At 48.1% G+C, this 22,503-nt stretch overlaps 1 protein-coding gene across 2 annotated transcripts; it reads right to left on the bottom strand.

The window, feature by feature from the left end:
* Positions 1-1,084: 1,084 nt before the first annotated feature.
* Positions 1,085-20,597, bottom strand: SART1 (spliceosome associated factor 1, recruiter of U4/U6.U5 tri-snRNP). Of its 2 annotated transcripts, none has more exons than XM_054991855.1 (20): positions 20,165-20,597; positions 16,822-16,879; positions 15,758-15,813; positions 13,848-13,974; positions 12,529-12,634; positions 11,600-11,677; positions 11,131-11,233; positions 10,344-10,489; positions 9,446-9,652; positions 8,341-8,462; positions 7,920-8,062; positions 5,775-5,905; positions 5,378-5,548; positions 4,590-4,700; positions 4,318-4,405; positions 4,040-4,130; positions 3,350-3,485; positions 2,729-2,818; positions 2,406-2,527; positions 1,085-1,450 (listed from the first exon to the last, which is right to left on the bottom strand). In XM_054991855.1, exons 1-20 carry the CDS (start codon positions 20,535-20,537, stop codon positions 1,432-1,434), a joined length of 2,478 nt encoding a protein of 825 aa, XP_054847830.1. In that variant the 5' UTR covers positions 20,538-20,597; the 3' UTR covers positions 1,085-1,431. The 2 variants fall into 2 exon arrangements, with proteins under 2 accessions (XP_054847830.1, XP_054847838.1); XM_054991863.1 differs by having other exon boundaries at positions 11,131-11,230.
* Positions 20,598-22,503: the final 1,906 nt, after the last annotated feature.

Raw genomic sequence — 22,503 nt, 5'->3', positions numbered from 1 at the left:
GGCAGCGTTAATCGTTCTCTGATGGCAACTCCCGACTACCAAGCCATCCCTTGAGGTTGGAGGTTTCAAGTGGATTATATAAGAGGTAAGTAGGAGGTTGTTAACCCATCTGGTATTTTACATTTGAAGGTGTGGGGGAGGGGGGGTCTCCAAAGCAGCAGGGCTTTTTCTCTTAACATCACCCTCACGTGAGATTGGCAACTCAAACTCTTTTGATAAAACTTTTTTCTACTAGTAGCAGCAGAAATTTCACACAGACTGGAGCTGTGGGTGGTATCAATTGCAGGGAGAGTTTCGAGCAGAAGAGGCAATAGCTAAATTATAATGAACTATGGTAGGACATGCAGTATGGTCTAAAACCAGAGTAGGCCAAAAAGCATTCGGTTGTCGCTGCATTTGCTGTGACCTCTTTAATGGTGGGGGGAAAAACCCCAAGATTTAGCATTGGAGACTTGTAAAGTAGAACTCCCCTTCCGGTTTACAAGTACCCCCTGCCAAATATTGCTGGTGATTTTTAATTTCCCCAGTTACAGAGATCATGATAAATGCAGTGGTCATTGAATGCTTTTTTAGCCTAGTCTGGTTTTAGACTCTGACACCAGGGGCAAGAACCTCATTCCCATCCTTGGAAGCCAACATGGATCAGGGTTTTATCACAGCACAATGCAGATGTGCCTGCTGGAACATTCTTCAGTACCAAAGTAGTAACTCAAGAAACTTCCCCAACGTTATCTTGGTACAGGGAGTTTTCCTTTGTGTGGAGCAACATGCTATCGTAGGCACCCTTATCCGCCTGGTCTAGAGAAACTTGCCCCCTTCCTTTCTCGCCTCCAGATCTGCACTACAGTGACTGCTCGATGACTGCAGAGCCTGGACTGTTCTCAGCTCCCCTCCCCTCAGCACAATGAGTGCAGGAAAGAGAGTCAGGCTCACCCAGCTCTACTTTCAGTCCATCTTTGTACATCAGGTGTGTTACTTATAAGCAGCTGCCAATCCAAGATCAAAAATGGAGGGAAAGGGTAGGGGGAGGAACAGAAACATCTTTCAGCCCATGGGCAACAGAAAGGAAAACTCTGACCACAAATGAGGAAGCAGCTACTTTTATTCAAGCGATTTGGTTTCACATATAGATACAAAAAAAGACACCAAAGGGGATCTTTAGAAACTCGGCTCCATAACTATATACATAGCGACTATCCACCCCTTTGCACATCTGGAGGGAAGGGGGAGAAGGGAAATGGCTGATCAGTTTGCTCAGGACAGCGGGAGGAAGGAGGGAATCTTGCTCTCATGACTCCCATTGGGCAGAAAGATCAGGTGCTCCGAATGCACACCAGGCACAGGGCTGCTCCGTAAAAGGTGGAGAAGAGAGAGGTCCGGGCCCAAACCCCCAAGAAAGCCATCTTTCCTCTCAACGCGGATGGCAGAGTCTCACTTGGTGATGGTGTTTCTGGGAAGAAATGAGAGGGGATGGTTAGCACCAAAAGGCCTGCAAAAGGCCAAGCAAAGGCACCTCTGCCCGAGCCATTCCACTCAGAGAAGCCAGGAAAAGGGCAGCCTGATGGAGTTCTTGCCTGAGGCCAACTGAGGGTCAGAGGGGAAAGAAGCAGAGGTGTGAGAGGTCTGAGAACAGCAGGTGGCGCTCCACCACAGATCAGCCGTTGGGACCTGAGCAATGATCTGGAAGGGAGCCCCATGGCAGCAGCAAGTGGAGGTTGGGGTGTTTTGAGGGCAAGGAAGTCTCCCCCCCCCTGCCCCCTGCCCTCAGCTTATTCTCCGAGCAGCCTTAAATGAGCTGCGGTCTTTGAGCCCTGCATTTGGATCATGGTTCGTACAAGTTTGTTGAATGGATTACTAGGAACGTAAGGCGCTTTGGACTCGAGTGTTTGGACTGTGCTTTCTGTTACATAGAATTCTGGTGCAGTGCAAGGAACGTGAGACAGTATGAAGATGGAGGGTGACTATTCGAGCACTTTAGGGGGGGACACACGGCTCTTTGAAAAGCCCGTGAAAAGTTCAGCCCTTCACCCCCTCATACCCCAGCCATGACATAACCTGCTCTGGAGCCAGTGGATGGCTGAAGCACTGCACTTGGGAAGAGCTATTCAGCTACGAAGCTTAACCTATAACCTACCTCAAAGGGTGGTTATGAGGATGAGATAGGGAAATGAGAGGCATATAGGCTACTTGGAGCTCAGACCAAGCAAGAACGGTTGGTTCACAACTGCACTTCACTGAGAGGCCGCCTCCTGCCTTAGTGGAGGCATGGCAGCAAAAGAGCAGCTGAGACAGAAAAGCAGGACGCTGCCTACCAAGCCCCCCCCCAAAAGCACCTCCCACTTATGACCGCCCCCCCCCCCGCTTCCCACACAGCCCCAGCTACCTCCCGCCCCACCCCTCCTTACGCGTTCATGCTCTTGCCGCTGCCGCTCAGCACAATGTAAGGTGTCTTCTGGGCCTTCTGCTTCTCTTGCAGCAGAGCCACAGTGCCCAAGGGGGTGTCGCTGGAGCTCATCTTCTTCAAGAGCTGGAGGGGGACAGGAGATGGCCAGAGTCAGCACTGCTGCATCCCCTGATACAGGCCCCTCCCTGATGCCAGAAGAACCTCCTGGGAACCTGAGCTGGGCCGAGACGCCCTTCTACTTCCTGCCCTCGTGTGCTCAAACACTCCTTACTCTGGCTGCCGCCCAGGCAGAGCTGGCCAACACTTCCCCCTTCGGTCACTCACCGCCTCCTCGTCCAGCTTCTTCATGCGCCGCTCCGTCTTCATCTTGCCAGAACCTTTGCCATGGAACCGGTGGGACAGCTGCCGGAATGCCTGGGATGAAAGCACAGCAGGGGCAAAGAGTGAGCAAGGCAGACAGGCTAAGCACGAGGGGCTGGGATGCCGCTGACGTGAAAATAAACTGCAGATACAAAATCTCAAAACAGCAACGAGCCATCAGTATTTGAAAGCAGACAGATACAGAAGAGGAGGAGAGGAGGATACAAATCACATTAAAAGCCTGGGTAAATAATGTCTTGACCTGGCACCCACAAACCAGTGGTGTGTGCACCAGGCAAAATTTAAACAGCGGAAGGCATTCCACAGGCAGCGCACCACAAGCAAAAGGCTTTGTTCTCTAGGAGAGGAGATGCCTTGCCTGCTACGGTGTGAAGGAAGTTGGCTTTTCCCCCTTTAAAACACTTTCTCATATAGTTTTATACAGACTGGAATTTAAATTGTCTTAACATTTATATGGTTAATCAACTACAATTCTTTAAGTAGGCAACAGGTCTCCTGAGAGTCCATTATTCCCATCTCCCCTCTAGACTTGGGGGTCACCAGCTGGCAAGGTCTGCTCCGTACCTCCTTGGGCGTGAGCTTGCGGCCCGTCTCATCCACATACTCGATTTTCACATCTGGCTTATAACCATCCTTCTCCTTGAAGTCCTGGGTGAAGCCCCGATACTCTTCACGGCGGCTGTATTTGTCGTCAATGGCCCTGCAGCAGGAGAAAGCACCATGTAGACTGAGCGAGCAAGGAAGGCTGTGGCTTGTCTTCAGCTGGCAAGGAAGCCAGTGCCTTGGTGGAAGACCCTTAAAAAGAGAGAGCTGGAGTTCTCAGTTTGAATGAATCTCAGTCTTGGGGAGGTGTGGGGGGGGGGGGAAGGAGAGTTGTTTGAAAGGCTGACTCTCTGCCGCCTACACAGCTCACCAGGAAAGGGAAGTGCAAAGCGAAGGGCACCTATTTTGCATACATAACAATCTCAGGTTAAATCCCTGGGATCTCCAGCTAAGAGAATCTCAAGAAACAAGGCTGTGAGAGACCATGGGGAACGACTGTCAGCCAGACTCAACTAGACTTAGACCGATGGTAAAAGCCATGACCCTAAGTCAGTGGCAGAGCTCTGGCCAATCAGGGAAGTCAACACTGCACTACGTAGGCCAATCATCTGACTCTTATCTGCTCATGGCCTGGATATTGAGTTTAGTTCTCTTTCTGCCTCCAGGGATGCCAGGCTGCGTCTACCCACCCGCGCACCCCCAGCCACTCACATCTTATCCTCAATGCAATAGACAGCTGACGGCAACGACTTGTTGGGGGCTTTCACTCTCGCCACCTTCTGCACAGTTGTCTCCAACAAGCCTGGTGGGAAGAGCAGGAAAGTAATATAACACTCTACCCATGCTGTGTTTGAAGGAGAGATGGTGGCCCAGTGCACTGGCGTGAAATACTAGTGCCCCCCCCATCCCAAGTAGAAAGGCCTGGGCCAAATCAGAAGTATAGATTAATTCTCTTCCCCCGCACAAGCCACAACACTCCCAAACCTCACCTTTGTTTTGGCAGAGCATCAGGGCAGCTGCCAGGCCCCGGTTGACAATGGGCTCCTCATCCAGGATGGTGGTGGAAGATGCTGAGAACTATATACCGCAGCAGGAGAAACAGAGAGTGTACGCTCAGGAAGCTGCTTCCAGCGCTTGGCCAAGCCTGACCCTCCCACCAGCAGAATGATGAGAGGAAGTCCCGTAGCAGCCGCATCTTAGGCTTCGTCGTCCCGAGCACCCATTTTTTAGTGGCCACACACACACACACACACACACTCACGTCTTGCTGCTGCTTCTCCTCATCCAAGTTGACGGTGCTCCAGCCGATGTTCTCCTCACCGTCTGAGTCTGAGCCCCCGTTGGCTGACCGCTCATCATCTCGCTCAAAGTCCTGTAGGCAAAAGGAGGAAGCAGGTTGGTTCACGCCCTGCCACTTTCGAATTGGGCCCTCTGGCCTGCCCTTCATAATCAAGGGGTTTCCAACAGGCACTTTCACGTTCATCTTCGAGCCTCATGCGGGCTCCAGCAGTGGCTCCACCGCCATTTTCTCATCAGCAGTTTTTTGAGATGGAAGAAAGACAGAGTAAGGGGGGGGAAGACAGAGAGAAGTACCCACAGGACAGTGAGCACAGTTGTCTTCTCTTAGGTTTTTATCCAAACAGCTCAAAAAAGTGTACAACTCTTCCCTCCACTTCATCCTCACAATGAGCCGCCTGCAGGGAAGGTTAGGCAGAGCATGAATGGCTGGCCCAGCGTGGCAAGCGTGATGCTCTCCCATCAACGGCTGCATTATGGGGACAAAAGTAGCAGTCGCTTGCCTTAAAAGTTCTGTTTGTAAGGATTACACAAAGATGATGTACGTGAGTAAGTGCTGTACAAAGGGTTAAGTACTGTCACTGCAACTGCAGACTGAGGACCTCCATCGCACCTGGCTGCCCCTCACGTCTTCATGTAATACAGGAGCTTGACTTACGTCCTCCCCATGGGGAGGGAATTCTACCATCTGCCTCGCAAAAGACCACGCTCAGCCCTGCCAAGCTCCAGCCCAGTCCTTGCTGGGAGACCCACCATGAGCTCTTCCTGATCTTCACGGTTCCCAGCAAGCCCGTAGGTGGGGATCTCGCCCAGCGTGCGGCAGAACTCGGAGGTGGCATTGAAGACAATGGCCCCCTTCCTCTCCAGCTCGTCGTCATCCTCCTGGTTCCGGCCAGTCTCCAGCTTCCTCACTATTTCTATGACCTGGGGGCAAAGAGGGTGGTGGAGAAGAGGAGGTAAGTAACAACAGAGCTGAGGCTTAGAGATGGAGCCCCTTCAGCTCAGAACTGCAGAGTCAAAAGGCTTCAGAAGAATGCAACGGGGCGCCCGTCCTCTGCCTCCCTTTTCAGCCCTCAAGGTACTGACAGGAACTCTGATTTCAGGCTGAGCTTTCACAGGTCTGATTCACGCCCCCTCCCCCATTCCCCACCTTTTCCCCGCTGTCTTTCAGCTGCTGGATCTGCCTCAGCTTCCGCCCTTTCTCCAGCTGTTTCTGAAGTTCTAGTTCAGCCTCGTCCTCCTCCAAGGCGCCAGGAGAGTCGGGACCTTTTACAGCCTCTTCTGGGGGAAGAAGAAAGGAGAACGAGGTCACTCAGATCCCGGAGTCACGGGAGTACCAGCAACAGACTGGGAACTTCCTTCTGAAGGATCAGGCAAGCTGTTCAAGACGGGCCTGCAGAAGAAAGCTGTAAAAATCCCAGGAATGCTCGGATCCACTGGAGGGGCACGGCGGGGGGGGGGGGGGAGGAGAACAGGCATGTCCTTCATCTCCCACCATCAAAAACAAAAAAACTTTGGGGGAAATGGAAATGCAATACTTCCAACTTAGATCTAATAAGAAATGTTGCCGATTTAAAAACACTTGGTTGAATCCTGTGGGTCTATTTCTGCTAATGACGGTTTTTCTCCCCGAGCAAGGAGTTTTCTGCTTTGACACAAGAGGCTGAGCGATGGGATCCAACCCATGAGCGCAGTGGTTCTCAAGCCATGGATCAGGACCCAGAAGGGGCCACAACTTTCTCGCAGGAGGGAGGGGGTGGCAGCACCACTTGGATTCAAGGCCAATCTTGAGTTTTTGCCTCTGCCTGATGAATGAAATGACCCTGACATCCCACTATTCGGAAGAGCACTCTTGTAAAGGTGTAGAACTGCGATATAATGGACAAGCTTAAGAACTGACCTCTATTAGGAATATTGTATTGTTTCCTCCAGTTCTGCAATCCTCGCCCCACTACATTATGTTGCTTTACTAGGAGTGTCCGATGTTAGACTCCAGTATTATCAATATTTTTTAACTTGGTTGCCGAATAATTCAGTTTGACTAGGAGCCAGTTTGGTGCAGTGGTTAAGAGCATGGGACTCTAATCTGGAGAGCCGGGTTTGATTCCCCACTCCTCCGCTTGAAGCCAGCTGGGTGACCTTGGGCTAGCCACAGTTCTCTGGAGCTCTCTCAGCCCCACCCACCTCACAGGGTGTTTTGTTGTGTGGATAATGACGACATACTTTGTAAACCACTCTGAGTGGGCATTAAGTTGTCCTGAAGGGCGGTATATAAATCGAATGTTGTTATTATTGATCCCAGTTTGGAGTATGAGTGTACTTCACACATAATGTAGCAAGGTTCTAGATTCATGCTAGCACTTCTGGAAAGGGAGAATGAATTCCAATAAGGTCCTCTGAGATTATGTCATTATGATTGTGTTACTTGTGATGTGGGCTTCCTATCTGCTGGAATTTTTCAATACAAGGGAACATTCCAAAACAGAATCCCACCCCCACAGCTGAAATTGCAGTTCACTCTACTGCCTCATTCACCTGCATGTGTGAATTAGGCCCAAGGTAGTACTCACAGAAACACAAGTGAAGTTGCCTTACACTGAATTAGAACCTTGGTCCATCACAATCAGCATTGTCCATTCAGACCCGTAACAGCTAACTCAGACCAGCAGAGGTCTTTGACATCACCTACTGCCAGATTTTTTAACTGGAGATGCCAGGGATTGAACCTGGGATCTTCTGGATACAAAGCAGAGGCTCGTCCGCTGAGCCACAGCCCCTCCCTACTACTCTGTGGGGAAGTTGCTGGTCAGGGGATACTTAAGAGCTTTGCAAATATTTAAATAAAAGTATTAATGCCGGATGTTAAACAGCCACATTTGGCTACAGCTTCCCTTTCTCAGCTGAATAGAAGAGAGTCCAGTAGCACCTTTAAGACTAACCAACTTTACTGTAGCATAAGCTTTCGAGAATCAGTTCTCTTCGTCATGCATCTGATAAAGAGAACTGTGGTTCTCGAAAGATGCTACAGTAAAGTTGGTTAGTCTTAAAGGTGCTACTGGACTCTTTTCTATTTTGCTACTACAGACTAACTGCTCTGAGTGGGTGTTAAGTTGTCCTGAAGGGCGGTATATAGATTGAATGTTATTATTATTATTAATCTTTGCTGTTAAGACTGTTATTGTTATCTTCCAGCAGTTATTACATCTTGATTGATTGAGTAGTTCTGTCATACTAATCCATCTCGAGTCCTGGCGAGAAAGGCGGACTACAAATGAAAATAAACAAGCCGATGTACCGTCATCACTGCTGATGTCCATTCTCTCCACCCGAAGGTCATCTGACTGAGGCTGCTGCTCTGAGGCACCATTTTCATCATATTCCGCATACTGCTCTTCATCCTCCTCTTCTGCAACAACCCTCCTCCCTCGGCTGCGGCCCCTAGAGAGAGCCATACAAAGGGGCCATGAAGCATGGGAAGCAGCAGCAAACCATCACTTGCTATGCTATGCCTAACCGAGACAGGAGGTGAAGATGGACACCCTGCCATAGACGAGGGAGGGAACACGTCACCTGTCCTGCTACCTCCACAGTCCTAGGTGGAAGACGCAGAGGTTGAGCATCAGGAAAGAACCACCAATGGTGTGGCATTCAGAGCCACTGTTGCAAGCCTCTTCAATGGTGCCCCCCCTCCCATGGCTTTGACCCTGGGCCATTACCTGGAGCCAAAGTCCCTCTTGCTGGTCGCATTGCCCAGCGGCAGGAGATCGGCAGCCTTCACCATCTTCTCCTTCTTGCGTATCTTCTTCACCCGCCGCTTCGTCTTCTTGAAGGTGACATTCTGCAACAGGAAGTGAACGTGTCAAGAATGTGCAGTGGACTGCCCCAGGCCTGCTCCCAGGGACGCCCAACACACATTCTGCTGAGGCCAGGGCAGAGGCCAGCAAACCCCCTCACCACACCCACAGCCTCACCACACCCACGGCTTTTGCTATCCTTCCTCTCTGATGACTCCTCTTCTGCACGTCCCTGACCTCTTCAAACCGGGAAACGTCAGCAATCCACAAATGCCTGGAGAGCCACCATCAGCTCTGGGGGTGCTGGCCTAGTATTTTCCTGCTTATCCCGCCCCCACCGGCTGCTAGTTACTTGCAGGAAGGAAGTTCCTGCTTGCTTCCCACATTAGGCTCCAGCAGGAGGTGGTCCCTGACCTTAAGGCTGACCGAAATCAAACTGATGTGTGAGCAGCGCAGGAGCCTCCACACACACACACACGAGGGCAGTGAAACGGGTGCTCAGAGCCGCTCTCCTTCCCACGTTCTGGTCTCCAGGGGCAACGGCCTCCGCAGGCAGAGCAACGCCCAGACAGCAGGCTCATCTGAAGTCACCGTTTTTGGTTTCTGGTTGAGTTGCAAATAACGGCAGGCGAATTCAGGCACCACACCAAATAAATGAAGTTTCCTGAACCATGGTTGAGAGCCAGGGTGATGCAGTGGTTAAGAGTGTCAGACTGGGATCTGGGGCACCAAGAGGTTTGAATCCCACTCTGCCGTGGAAGCTTGCCAGTGACTTCTGGTCGAACTGTCACTTTCTCAGACTAAACTACCCCACAGGGATGTTGTTGTGAGGATAAAAGGGAGGAGAGGAGAATGACATAAGCCAGGGCCCCAGGCAGGGAGAAAGGCGGGGTATAAATGAAGTAAATAAATTATTGGTGCAAAGTCTCCATTATGCTTAAGACCCAAGGACCAAAACCTTCCGGGTGGCATACAACCGAAGACAACAGCACACTGCAACTCGGAAGGAGGACGGTGGCTTCCCTACCATCTCTTCCGGGGTGAAGTACTCCGATGCCAGGTGGAGGCTGGGCATGTCCAAGGTCTGGGCCTGATCCCGCAGGCTGTCCCGGATGTGCTGCAGCTCCCGCTCCCAAGACCCATCAGCCATCCCCACCGAGTCCAGCTTGAAGGATTTCTTCTTCTCTCCTTCAATCTCTTCATCGTACTTGGAGAGGATGTTCTTGTGCTTGTACTGGAGTCGGGAGACGGGGGAGAAAGAACCACAGTCAGCTTGGAGTGAGAGAACCCGGGTGGAAGACAAAGCGGCTGAAGAAGTGCCGCCAGCACAGGTGAAGTCTCAGCAAGGGGGTTAAGCGCGAAGAAAATCAGCTGGGAGTCCTGCCCAGTAACGGTGAAGCCCTGTCCCCTATCCCTAGGGATGGGGGAGGGCTTCAATCGGAAATAAGAAAAAATACACAGTATATGCTCAGAGCCACTCTACTACCACACTGTAGGTGGGACTATGTGGGTCTGTTCTACTGACAGTGGCAGTCCCTTATGAAAGAGGCTCTTGCATCAGGGGACTATGTCACCAGTAGCTGGATAAAGCCACGGGATCCAACCTTCTATGTTAACTCAGCCTCTTGTTGCCCCCGCTTCTGCTGGACTAGCAGCTTCATAATTCTGCTTTGACCATACAAATGTCCTGCCTATACGTGGATGTCCCAAAGCAGCAGCCACTCCTCCCATAGAACTTCATCCCAGGCGCCAGCCAGAATCTTTGAGAGCAGCCAATAATATGCAGCGCAGCCAATACTACGCAAGGCCATCACGGCTACCCTTTTTAGAAGTCAACCTCATGGGACAGGAAAGGGCACTGCAGGGAAAAGCTACAGAGCCATCCTGGGCTGCCTACAAACATGAAAGCCCAGAAGTTTCCTTACAACAACCATGTCGTCCACGCTCTCCTCTTCCTCGTAGGGCTTGTACTCAGCCTTCTTCTTGCGCAGCTCCACATTTTTCTTTGCCTTCTCCTTGTCCACTATGTTGACATTCACTAGGACATCGCCCCCTTCCTCCTCCAAGACACCTAGGGAGGGAGAAGGGACACAGTTAACCTGAGCTCAGAAATTCCACACCACATCTTCCTTTAAATAGTATTTGCTTGGTGCAAAGGTAGCAGACAATCACTGCAAGAAGCCACTAGCTCTGGGGGAGAAAGGCAGCGTGAGGCAGAAAAACTGTAAGGAGGAGGCATCTGCTGTAAGGAGGAGGCATCTGCTGGCCATGCAGGGCTTGCCAGGGATCAGTCCCCAGCATCTCCAGTTAAAAGGATCGGGCAGTAGGTGATGTGAAAGGCTGGAGACACTGCTGCTAGTCAGAGTAGACAAGACTGACCTCAAAACACCAACAGTCTGTCTTGGTATAAGGAAGACTTGCATGTATATTTAAGGGACAGGCCATAGCTCAGTGGCAGAGCACCTGCTTTGCACGCAGAAGATCCCAGGTTCAATTCCCAACACCTCCAGACAGTAGGTGACATGAAAGACCTCCGCCCGAGACCCTGGAGAGCCTCTGCCAGCCAGAGCAGACAATACTGATCTCGATAGGCCAACGAACTGACCTAGTACAAGGCAGCAGCATGCCTGTGAGAAGGGCCACATAAGCTGCCCATAGAGGAAACCAGTGCTATCACAAGGTCAGTCTCCCCCCCCCATCCCATCCCCGCACCTTTGTCTTTGAGTGTCAGGATGACCGTCTCCCCTTCCTGGAAGGAATCGATGGTGTGCTCTACTGTCAGGCCCTTCAGGTCTCGTGAACTGTAGTTGACCTGCTGAGAATAGCATGAAGCAAGCATCAGAGACTGCCTGGATGCTTCACATGCACACGTACCTCCTCCCAGCCCATGAGAATCTTCTCGGGACATTTGCTTTTCTAACAGTTGTTCCCAGAACCCGAGAGATAAAGAAACTGGACTGTGGCATAAGCAGGGGTGCAAAATTAGGAAGCGGAAACAACTCATTGTGAATGGAAGTTGCAGCCTGTTGGGGTTATACTGGGAATTGCATTGTGGTAATTTTAGAGTAAATTTCTCTAAGTGTGTTTGTGGAAAAACATGACGAGCCACCTGCACTTCACAGGGGCACAAAAAGCAAGGAAGAGCAGCTAACACGATGGCTCCAGTGGCCTTGGATCTCACCTTCTTGTTTTGCCCAAACTCCTCTTCCACGAGGCTGCTGATGCCAAACTCCTGGTCCATCTCCTCTAAGAGCTTAGCCTGATTTTGGAAGGGGTGGGGGAAGAGAAGAAACACAAACCTGATTATGAGATAAACCAATGTAGGAAAGCCAAAGCTAGAGCACACCTCGAGCTATCCACGCTCTGCTGGAAGACAGAGGCAGAGGGGGAGAGCCTCCCAGCACTCTGGCTAACTGGCTGCGTCGCTGACGTGCTCTCACTGGTACAAAGTTTCTTCTAACCTGCCACTGAAATCTACCCTCCTGTAATTGTAGCCCGTGAGACCACTGGTGTGGGGGGAGAGGAGACGGGGGAAACATCTGTCCAGTGCTCAAGGTAGAGTAACTGCATGGAGGCAACCAGCTTAGAGAGGGGAAGAACACATTGCCCTGAATCCAACCATTTGTTCATAAAAGACACACAGAGTTCTACAGCACCCCTCTTTGTTCTTGCAGAACTGGGTTGAGGAATAGCTGTGATGGATCAGGGCGAAGCAGCACAATTTCCCTAGTGGATGACACAAGAGTGGATTGACCTGACCCCCCCGACTCAAGCAGCTACTCCTTCATGCGGGTCCCACAGTGATCTTTCTGGGGATTGAAAGGGGCTGCAGGAATGCTGGAAAATTAGCATCGTGCAAAGGCACAACACAGGGCATTAAATGGCGCATGTCAACCACTGGTCCCTCTCTTGCCGTTGAGATGTTCAGAACGCTTTTTTTCACCTTTGCCTTGGCTGATCTGAGTGGTTGCTGTACTGCTCTACTGTGATATTCTTAAACTTCTTTATGATTTGACCATTTTCTGAATAAAGTGACATACACATTTAAGAAGGGCCCAGCCTGGCTTTCGGAGTCCCTGCCTAGCAGTAGAACAAACTGTAATAACCAACCCTCTTCTCCGCCATCTCTTTCTCCAGTTGCAGTTTCCGGCTTCTCTCGATCCAGGCAGCTGTGTCATCCAGCCAGGGGTCATCTTCGCCAAGCGACTTGATCTTCCTGAGGGCAGAAATCCAGAAGCAGTTCCAGCTCAGCCATACCGCTACTGCAGAGACTGTCGGTTACCTGCACTCCCACCCCAACTCACATTCTCCACGGAATGCAAAATTAAAGAGACCAGTGACCTCTGAGTTACCCCGTTAAGTAAACATGCAGAAAAGGCCGAGGATGAACAGAATTAGAGCCAGAAAGAGGGTGAAAAGCAGAAGATTTGGGGGTGAAAACTTGAGTAATAAAGGCACAGGAAATGTTAAGAGATTGAAACTCTCTAAACAAGGCAATATGCTTCACAACAGAACAGAAAGGAAGTCGATCCAGCCACTCTGAAACGGAGCTTGATTCTAACACTTAGCATCACCCACAGGATCCATCCTCTGCATATATGTTAACTGTTAGAACGAAGCTCTTTTTCTGTGTAACTGGGGGAACTTCCATTCTGTTTCGCATGAAGCTTATTGCCTTGTTTAGAGTGCCAGAGGCAAAGGCCGCCACTGACGGAACGGAGAGTGCTTCTGCATGTCCAGAAGAGTTCATGAGCATTTTCTCTTACTGCTGCAGTACGCCATGCCTCAGACCGTTTTTCTTGCCTCGCTATTGTATTACTTCTCAGTTCCGGAATCCTAGTGCTGCTGCACTGTCTGATGGAGGTCTTAACAGTCCAATTGAATAGCTTTTCGGACTTTGTAACCTTCCTAGAGTCTCAGTGATAAAGGCGGGGCTACAAATGGAAGTTAATCACAGTAACAACAGTTCATTGGATGTCTAATGCTGTGCGAGTGCATTGCTTTTGTTCTATAACCTGCCATGAGTCTCAGCGAGAAAGGCAGACTAAAAAAAAATTCGAATGAACAATGATCATCTCCGTATTGCAGCTGGAAAGGCTGAAAGACCCGGACAGAATACCTTGCCTATGTGCTGGAATTCTAAGACCATCTTGGGAGATCCTGGTAAAGGCAGAATTTAAATCAGGGACTTTCCAAGTCATAGCTCATGTCTCTTTGCTGTCATGCAATTCTAGCTCTCTCTGGTTTGGGCTACTGTAGGAAACCAGCTAAGCTAGAAAGATGGAACCTGCCAGCAGGTCAGAGTAGGCAATCTGCTATTGCAGCTGAGCTTCAGTTTGAATCTGCCCTACTGACGTGAAGAGATTTCTCTCCCCAGGGTTAGTAAGAGCCCCAGAAGCAGGCACAGGTGGAACAGTGGGGAGTAGTACCCGAGTTTCTGGTTGAGGAGCCTCTTCTCCTTGGCAGCTGCTAGCTTCTCCCGGATCTCCTCACGCTGCTTGAGCAGTATGGGGTTGATGACCTCAGCTGCCACGGGATCTTCCTTGCTGCCTGTTTCTGCCGGGAGCGGGAGGAGAGAAGGGGGAAGATTATGGTTACCACAAAGGCTTTTAAGATGGAAGACAAAGATACAACGGGAGGGGACAGATACTGGACTGAGCCAGCGGTGACATGAAGTTGGATACAATGGCATTCACCGCCAGCTCATCACTGCTGTACCTGGCTTATACCTGAGGAGGGCCATAGCACCTACTCTGCATGCAGAAGGTTCCGTTCTCAACATCTAAAATCAGAGAATTCTAAGACAACGGGCCTAGGAAACGACCTCTGTGAAAGAGGACTTGGAGAACTGCCACCTGTCAGAGTAGAACAACAGCCTGACAGCATTCGGCTGTAGGATGGCTTAATACACTCAGGTTGCAGAGACCAGGCAAGCTGAAATAGAGGGTACTTGGGACCAAGGCAGAACCACCTGCATTTCTTGCAGGAAGTCGAGCGAGTCTCGTTCCTGCAGAAGAACCTGCCGTGAAAACTGCATGGAATTTCCTGCAACAACGGCCAGCTTACGCTACCTTGGGACCAGCAACGCAGAATCCAGAAGTGGACACAAGAACAGAACTATAACCCAAGAGTTCTCAGCCCGAATTATCTAGTTCTCCATTGAGGTGGTCAACCTGTGTCTGGGCTGCACCATTTCAGACTGCAGGGCTGGAGCTCACGTGACTGAATTGCTCATCCATACAAAAAAAAAACCCACCCTGCACAAAGAAAGCTAGCACTCAGAGACAAGGCTTCTTCTTCTCCTGATATCTCTTCTTCTATGTACAGGGATTTTAAAAAAAATATTATTTTTGTATGAAACGATATCATTACATGCTAGTCACTAGCTTAAATGGATTTAAAGGGAGGGGGTGGGACAAATGTATGGAGAACAGGTCTACTGATTAGTCATGATATATGAAGGGGACCTTCAGGTTTAAAGGAAAAATGCCTTCGACTGTCAGAGGCTGGGAAGTAGCCAAGAGGTGAGGTATCTTGCTGGTAGACCTTGCTTGTAGCATACGACTGGCCAATATTGGAAACATGACACTGGAGTAACGACCACTGCTCTGATACAGCATGGCTAGTCTTATGTCCTATGTTCTTATACTGAGATGGAATAGTTGGTCCACCTAGCTCTGTACTACCGGCTCCGACTGGCAGCAGCTCTCTTCAGTCTCAGAGAAAGGGAAGTCATTTCTTTCTCGACATCTGCTACCAAGGATTCTTCTGATGAGAGATGCCAGGTATCGAACCTCCTGCCACAAATAATGTGCTTTCTTATGGATTCATCATACAAACCCATAACTTGCAGTCCAAAGTGCAACAGCCCAGACATATTTGTTACGTCAATGAGAACCAAATCCCCTAACAGAAAACGCAAAGCCTCCAAGGAGCGGCCCCTGCCTTACAAGCCTTGGGGAATCATTTCCCCTCCTCACACTGCTTTCCTTTTGGGGAAGACCACCTCACATCGCAGCTAGGGAGACATGCAGCAAGGAAAAAACACCATCACTCCTATGCTACCTGACCAGCTGCCTACCAGGCGACCCAAGCACGCACAAGCATTTGATCATAGGCGGGCTAATGCCAAACTTTAAGCAGGAGCTCACAGTGCTCCATCTCTCGCTTGGGTTGCAGCTCAGTTGAGAGAATGTGTAGCTTGTCTTAAAACAGCCAGAGGAAGTGGGAATCACAGAAGTCATAGTGGCAGAGAAACTGCAATGGATCTCCTCTCACTGACACCTGGGAGGCTATCCAATCAAGAGGCATAAAGGGGTCACAAGGGCATCTGACTTACCCTTTTTGATAACATTTACCTCCAGAGGCTTCAGCCCAAGTTTAGCCCTGAGTTTGCTGTGGAGAGAAAATAAAGGATTTGATTACCTGGTGGGGCAGAGAGACTGTTTAGGGCTACAGGGTAGGCAAATCCATTGAAGTTTGAAGCAGGCATTTTAAACAGATTTTCTGGGGGAAATTTATGATAGGAATAATAAAAATAAAGAAGGGAGGTTGAGAGAGTAAGACACATGCTAGAGGTGTATAAAATTATGGACAGTGTGAGAAAAGCAGGGAAATAATTTTCCCATCCCTCACAATACTAAAAACCAGGGTAACGAAATCAAGCAGATGAGCAGCAGATTCCAAACAGACAAAAGAGAAGACTTATGGAATTCACCACCACAAGATGCAGGTTGTGGCCTCCGGCTTAGATAACTTTAGTGGAGGATCAGACAGATCCATAGAGGAAGTCTAAGAATAGCCATGATGGACTAAACAGAACCTCTATGTTCTAAAGCAGTCAGCTTTACGAATGTCAGTTGCTATGAGGCAAACTACACAAGAGGACTGTTTCCTTTGTATTCTTGCTTCATATTTTGTATCTACCTGGCTACCATTGGAAACAGGAGGTTGGATGGGACAGACTTTTGGTTTGATCCTGCAGTCATTCTAATACAAGCAACAAGGCAGATTTTTCTGCTCTGCACTCCTACATGCAAGAAGAAACACCCTGCTTTCGAGGGATTGTTACAAAGATGTAGAAGGAGTTTCAGCTGCCCAACTGTTTCAGCTCAATTTCCTACAGAGTGAGACGTGCTTAAAACCCAGTGAGTTGCCTGGGAGCACAGGAAACCATGCCCTTGCTGAAGCTGATCACGTGATCAGACCCTGGGATGGGAGACTCAGGAGGACACGCACTGAGAATGACATACAAGCGTAATGTATTTTTTTAAAAAAACGTATCAATTTCAACAGACTTAAGTGTGTTTCACACTGCATGGAAGGAGGCGCAACATAAACATCAGCAAGAAGCATTTTCAAAACTGCAAAGAACCCCCCCACCCCCAAACCTCTCCTCCTTACTTTGTCTCCTCGATGCTAAGCGAAGACGCATCTCCTGAGCTGGACTTTGTGACAACAGCTGTTTAGGGACAGGGAGAAATGTGTTAGTTCATGCAAAAGTGTTACTGCATTCATACGTTATTATTATTGGATTGTCGAAGGCTTTCACGGCCGGAGAACGATGGCTGTTGTGGGTTTTCCGGGCTTTATTGCCATGGTCTTGGCATTGTAGTTCCTGATGTTTCGCCAGCAGCTGTGGCTGGCATCTTCAGAGGTGTAGCACCAAAAGACATCTCTGTCTTTTGGTGCTACATCTCTGAAGATGCCAGCCACAGCTGCTGGCGAAATGTCAGGAACTACAATGCCAAGACCACGGCAATACAGCCCGGAAAACCCACAACAGCCATCGTTATTATTATTATTTATTTATTCGATTTTTAGCCCTCCCTCCCTGTGAACAGGCTCAATAAAATGCTGAATGAGCATTTAAAATATATAACATACATAAATAAGATTTAAAATACTAAAACATAAATACATAAACACCTAAAACAACTTATCAGATGTCAGCCCTCTCCAATTTCCCCAATCTGAACATAACAATCCAAGAGGAGTGGCGGGGGCCATAGTTGATCATATTCTGATGACAGCACTTATGGGGGGGGGCAGATGACTTTGTTCCATTTAAGAAATGGATATGTACCTTTCTACTTCTAATGTCCCCTACAGATATTAAAAATAACCACATCAAAATAATAAAACACCCCTAAAATTAGCTGACAGCATACCCATCAACTGATGGGTAAAATATTCCACAAAGCTAAAAATGCCACTGTGTGTATGGGGTGGGGTGGTGGCAGCAGCTAACATTAAAAAAAATTCACTACAGTGTCATTTGTTAGCAGAGGCAGGAGTGAAGGCTGCTTGCCCAAGGGTCCGCAGCAGTCAGGGGCAAATCTCGCAGCAATAGCAAAGCTTCCGCTCCTAGCTATCTGTACAATGGCAAGCATTTCCAAACAAGGAAGAACTTGCCTGCAGAACACAGCTTCCTTTCAAAACTGCCTTTTCAAAAAATAATTATTGTTACTTTGATTTTATCTTTAAATTTTGTAACTGTAGGCTGACCACGGTGCTCCAAGAAAGAGGTAATCCAATGAAACTCATGAGCAGTAGATTCAGGTTGGACAAAAGGAAATACTTCTTTATATAATGAATGATTAAAATCTGGAATTCACTGCCAGAGGATATAATGATGGTCACAGGCGTAGACAGCTTTAAAAATGGATTAGACAGTCAAATATCTAACAGTTGCAGCATAGTGACTAAAGGGAACCTCCACATTCAAAAGCAGTAAACCTCCAGCGTCAAGAGGCAACATCAGGGGAAAGCATTAGCCTCTATGCCCTGTAGTTGACCCTCCAGAGTAACTGGCTGGCCACTGTGAGAGACAGGATGCTGCACTAGATGGATCACTGATCTGATCCAGCAGGGATCAGTGTGTGCCTGCCTACACACTGATCCAGTGTGGCAGGCCAGCAGTGATTGATGTGTGCCTATCCAGAAGACAACTTAATGAACACGTTACAGGTAAGCCCAATTCTGTTTTCACTTATATATGAGAGCCAGTTTGGTGTAGTGGTTAAGAGCGTGGAACTCTAATCTGGAGAGCCATGTTTGATTCCCCACTCCACTTGAAGCCAGCTGGGTGACCTTGGGTCAGTCACAATTCTCTGGAGCTCTCTCAGCCCCACCCACCTCACAGGGTGTTTTGTTGTGTGGATAATAATGACATACTTTGTAAACCACTCTGAGTGGGCATTAAGTTGTCCTGAAGGGCGGTATATAAATCAAATGTTGTGGTGGTGGTGGTGATTATTATTATATGTGAGCAAATCCCACTAAAATTGAGGAAAGTTACTTCTACGTGAAGCATGGTTACGAATGGATCATACCACAAAGCATAAATGATCCCAAGTGTTTAATGAATGTATATTCCTGCCTTGTATACTTTTGTTGCTGTTTTTAAGTGTTAGTTTAGTGCTGTTTTGATTGTTTTTTGTTTCTCCAGTGACTTTTAATAACTTTTTTTAAAATAGCTGTTCAAGTTCTCCAACTCCAGTTCTTTGTTTTCACTTATCTATTCTCCTTCCACTAGTTCCAACTCCAGGGGCTCACTTCTTTAAGAGGGAGAGATGCTAGAGTTCAAGGAATTCACAGCCTCCAACGTTTCACACATAAAATAGAAATACAGTCACAACTCTTCTGTTCACATACTCAAGGCCCATCCTACCTTAACTCATTTCTGAAGATTCTACCACCAGCTGCATTCTGCATTCATTTCACCTTACAAAAAGCTGGATATGATTTAAAATGAAGGTGATATTTTGGTTTATAAAAAGCAGAAATGTCCTTCAGTACATTAGCAGCAGCCACAATCTGTGGAGTAGGAGGCTGTGCGTTACAAGCGTAACATACAACCATTTCCCACTCAGATATTTAGCTACCAGACCCTGAGGTAGGAGCTAAATCCTGAAAAATTACAGTACCAATAGAATTTTAGCAAGCCATGACCAGAAGGAAAAAGAAAGCAGAACAGTGATTTCTGAAAGGTCTCTGAAAAAGGGAATTTTGACTTTTGAAAGCTTATACTCCAAAAATCTTGTTGGTATCTAAAGTGCCACTGGATTCAAATCCTACTTTTCCAAAAGGTAAGATACTGCCGCTGGTATCTAGCATCCATGCACAGATCAGGAAACACAGATCTGTCCTTCACACTGAGAAACTTGGCTGCTGAGGAAGCCACTGGCAGTGACTCACTAGGAATATGGGTCAGAAAATAAGGACAGCTGCAGTACATCGTTTTGAGACTAGAATCTGGGAGAGCCAAGTTTTAATCCCTATGTAAACTGCTGCAGCATAGTGGTTAAGGGGCTGGCTTGCGAATCATCACCCTGTTGGTTCAAATCTCACTACTGCGGTGACCTCAGCAAGTGGCCTTGGGTAAACCACTCCTCTCAGTTTCACCTATATTGTGCAGATAACAACACTGACTTTGTTTGCCACTCTGAGTAGGCATTCGTCTAGAAAAGCAGTATATAAGTGCAATTATTGTTATTACTGTTACTATTATTGTTACTATTAAGTTCAGTGGGTGACTTTGGCCAGGCACACATTCAGTCTAATCAACCTCACAAAGCTGAGGATACAGAAAAGAACAATACAGGCCACCCTGAGCTATTACATAGGAAGACCAGGACACAAATGCGAAAGTGAGATAAAGTTAGTTCATTTATTTGCACTCTAGACGCGCTCAGATACACGTCTCTCTCTGTCCCTTCTCCCTTTTCCTTCCTTCATCCCTTACCTGAGTTCTGAGTCGCTTCATATCCATCCTCGCGCTTCTCCCGCTTGATGCGCCTCCCCGTCTCGGCCGCTCCCTCCTGGCCCCCAGCGGCAGCGCTGTTGCTGGCGCCCCCGCGACTCCCCCGGGAGGACGACTCATCCGCTCCGCTCCGCCGGCTGCTCCGCTCGCCCCGGCTGCGGCTGCGCTTACTCCGCCGTTCACTTCCACTCCCGCCGCTGCTCCGGTGCTTGTGCTTCTTGTGCTCGCGGTGGCGAGAGGACGACGTCGTAGCAGCGCCGCCGCCGCCGCCACCAGAGGACGGAGGCTGCGAGGGAGCTGCGGGCGGGTCTTCAGAGGCCTCGCCCCGCTCCCGGTGCCGCTTGGAGGACCCCATAACGGGCGGCCCCAGCAAGAAGCCCTAAGAAAATGGCGACTCTACTAAACTAGCAGTGAAGCGGCACTTCCTAGTTACCGCGAGTTCTCTTCCGGGTCAAGCTCTGCCTATCCGGTCCAGTTACAAAAGACGTCCCCTCAGCTTTTAGGAAGAAGCAAGTAAGTTCCGCCTTCTGACAAGTGGTAGAGGGAGGATGCCTTAATGTTACTGCTGTTTTTAAAAAACTAGTCTGAAACTAGTAGAAAAGGTAGTTAGTAAACGTGAAGGGATTTTAATTTCTTTTAAAGTCATTGAGTCATTAGGGGGCGGGGCGAGAGAAGTACCTTTAGACTATCTTCTAATTATCACTGTAGAAAGGTCTGAATTAGAAACGATGAAATTGTGATTCGTCCTTCTATCCAGTATAGTTATCTGGCTTGCTAGCCTCCAGGTGGTGGCTGGAGATCTCCCGGAATTATAACTGCTCTCTAGGTGACAGCGACCAGTTCCCCTGGAGAAAATAGTTGAAGGGTGAAATGGCCCCTTCCAATTCTGTGATTCTATGGCCTTATACCACACTGAGGCCTCTCCCCTTCCCAAACCCCACCCTCTCCAGCCTCCACTACCAAAATCTCCATAAATTTCCCATCCTGGACCTGGCAGCCCCCCTGGACAAAGTTTTGTATACAAATGCGGGGAGGGGGGAATGGAAGAGTTACTTTAAAAACATTTAAAAACTTATTGCTTGCTTTGCTAAGCAATATTTTTGTTTTGTGATTTCTGTCCTTTTCTCCACCTCTCTCCCCTTTCCCTTTGTTAAAGATACACAGTAGCTTTACCTTGTTAGTTCTGTAATATGTTATCAACTGTTCAAAATGTACATGGGCAGCTGTGAACATGTAGGTTGTATGTGATCTTCATGTTCATGTACATGTATTGGTATGAGTGTTAATGGAATTTGTGGTTTCACCAGTTTAAGTATAGTTAAGTACTAGTTAAGTGTAGTTTTGATTTATATACAACATGCCTGTGACTTTTAGAAGTCACACAGTTGTATTTTCCCCAGTGCTCTTTGCTGTCTCAAGAACCATTTTGATTTGTTGGTGCAGTAACAATACTTGAAGTAACTTAAGTATTGCTTAAGCAGTAATACTTAAAACATTTCATACCATTTTGTCATGTAACACAGCCTGGAAGCCATTCCTTCTCCCATTTTGTTCCTTTTCAATGTAGCTTACTTGTTGTTCTTCATTTTTCAATATCAGTATTCTTCATGGTCTTCAGAAGTATACTTGGTTTTTACCAAATTATTTTGTCACCATAGGTAGGAACAGCTGATGGATCCAGCAGCTGAAGAAAACCCTTATCAGTTTTCCTGCACCTTTAGAAGTGGACTGGTTATTGGAATCTTTAGTACTATCGCTTTCTTTTTAAAACACTTCCTAAGCTTGACTGTTGAAGGACAATTTGGATGAGGGAGCAAATTGCAATGATGTCTGCTTTCCAAATGAAGAATCAAGCAGCTTTATGTAGTACACTTTTATCCCACCATTCCTCCAAGGATCTCAGGATAGTATACATGGTTCTCTCCTGGTCCCTCTCTCTGGTAAATCATTGTCTCTGTTTTGGCTGTGCTTTGTTTATTTGATTTTCTTTCAATGCTGTTATCTTCACAACAAACCTATAAGGTATGTTTAGTTGAAAGGCAGTGATTGGCCTGGTGTCACCTAACAGAGTGGGGATTTGAATTCCTTTTTTCTTCTATTTGTAGACTGACAGTCTAACCGCTGTACCATACTAGTTGTTTTACAAGCAAGCACAATGCTTTCCTCAGTTACTTAGGTGATAACACAAATCTTGATACTGTGTGAATTGATGGAGTTGTAGTTTGTGAGGGTTCTGTTCTTTAAAACAGAAATCTCTGAGTGGGCAGCAACTGAGTGCATTTTATGTAATTATGTTTCCCAAATATATCCATGTCTTAAAA

The sequence above is a fragment of the Eublepharis macularius genome, chromosome 1 (genome assembly GCF_028583425.1).
Source record: "Eublepharis macularius isolate TG4126 chromosome 1, MPM_Emac_v1.0, whole genome shotgun sequence".
Taxonomy (NCBI): domain Eukaryota; kingdom Metazoa; phylum Chordata; class Lepidosauria; order Squamata; family Eublepharidae; genus Eublepharis; species Eublepharis macularius.
Note: the sequence above shows the minus strand (reverse complement) of the source record. Positions and strands in the feature narration are given on the sequence as shown.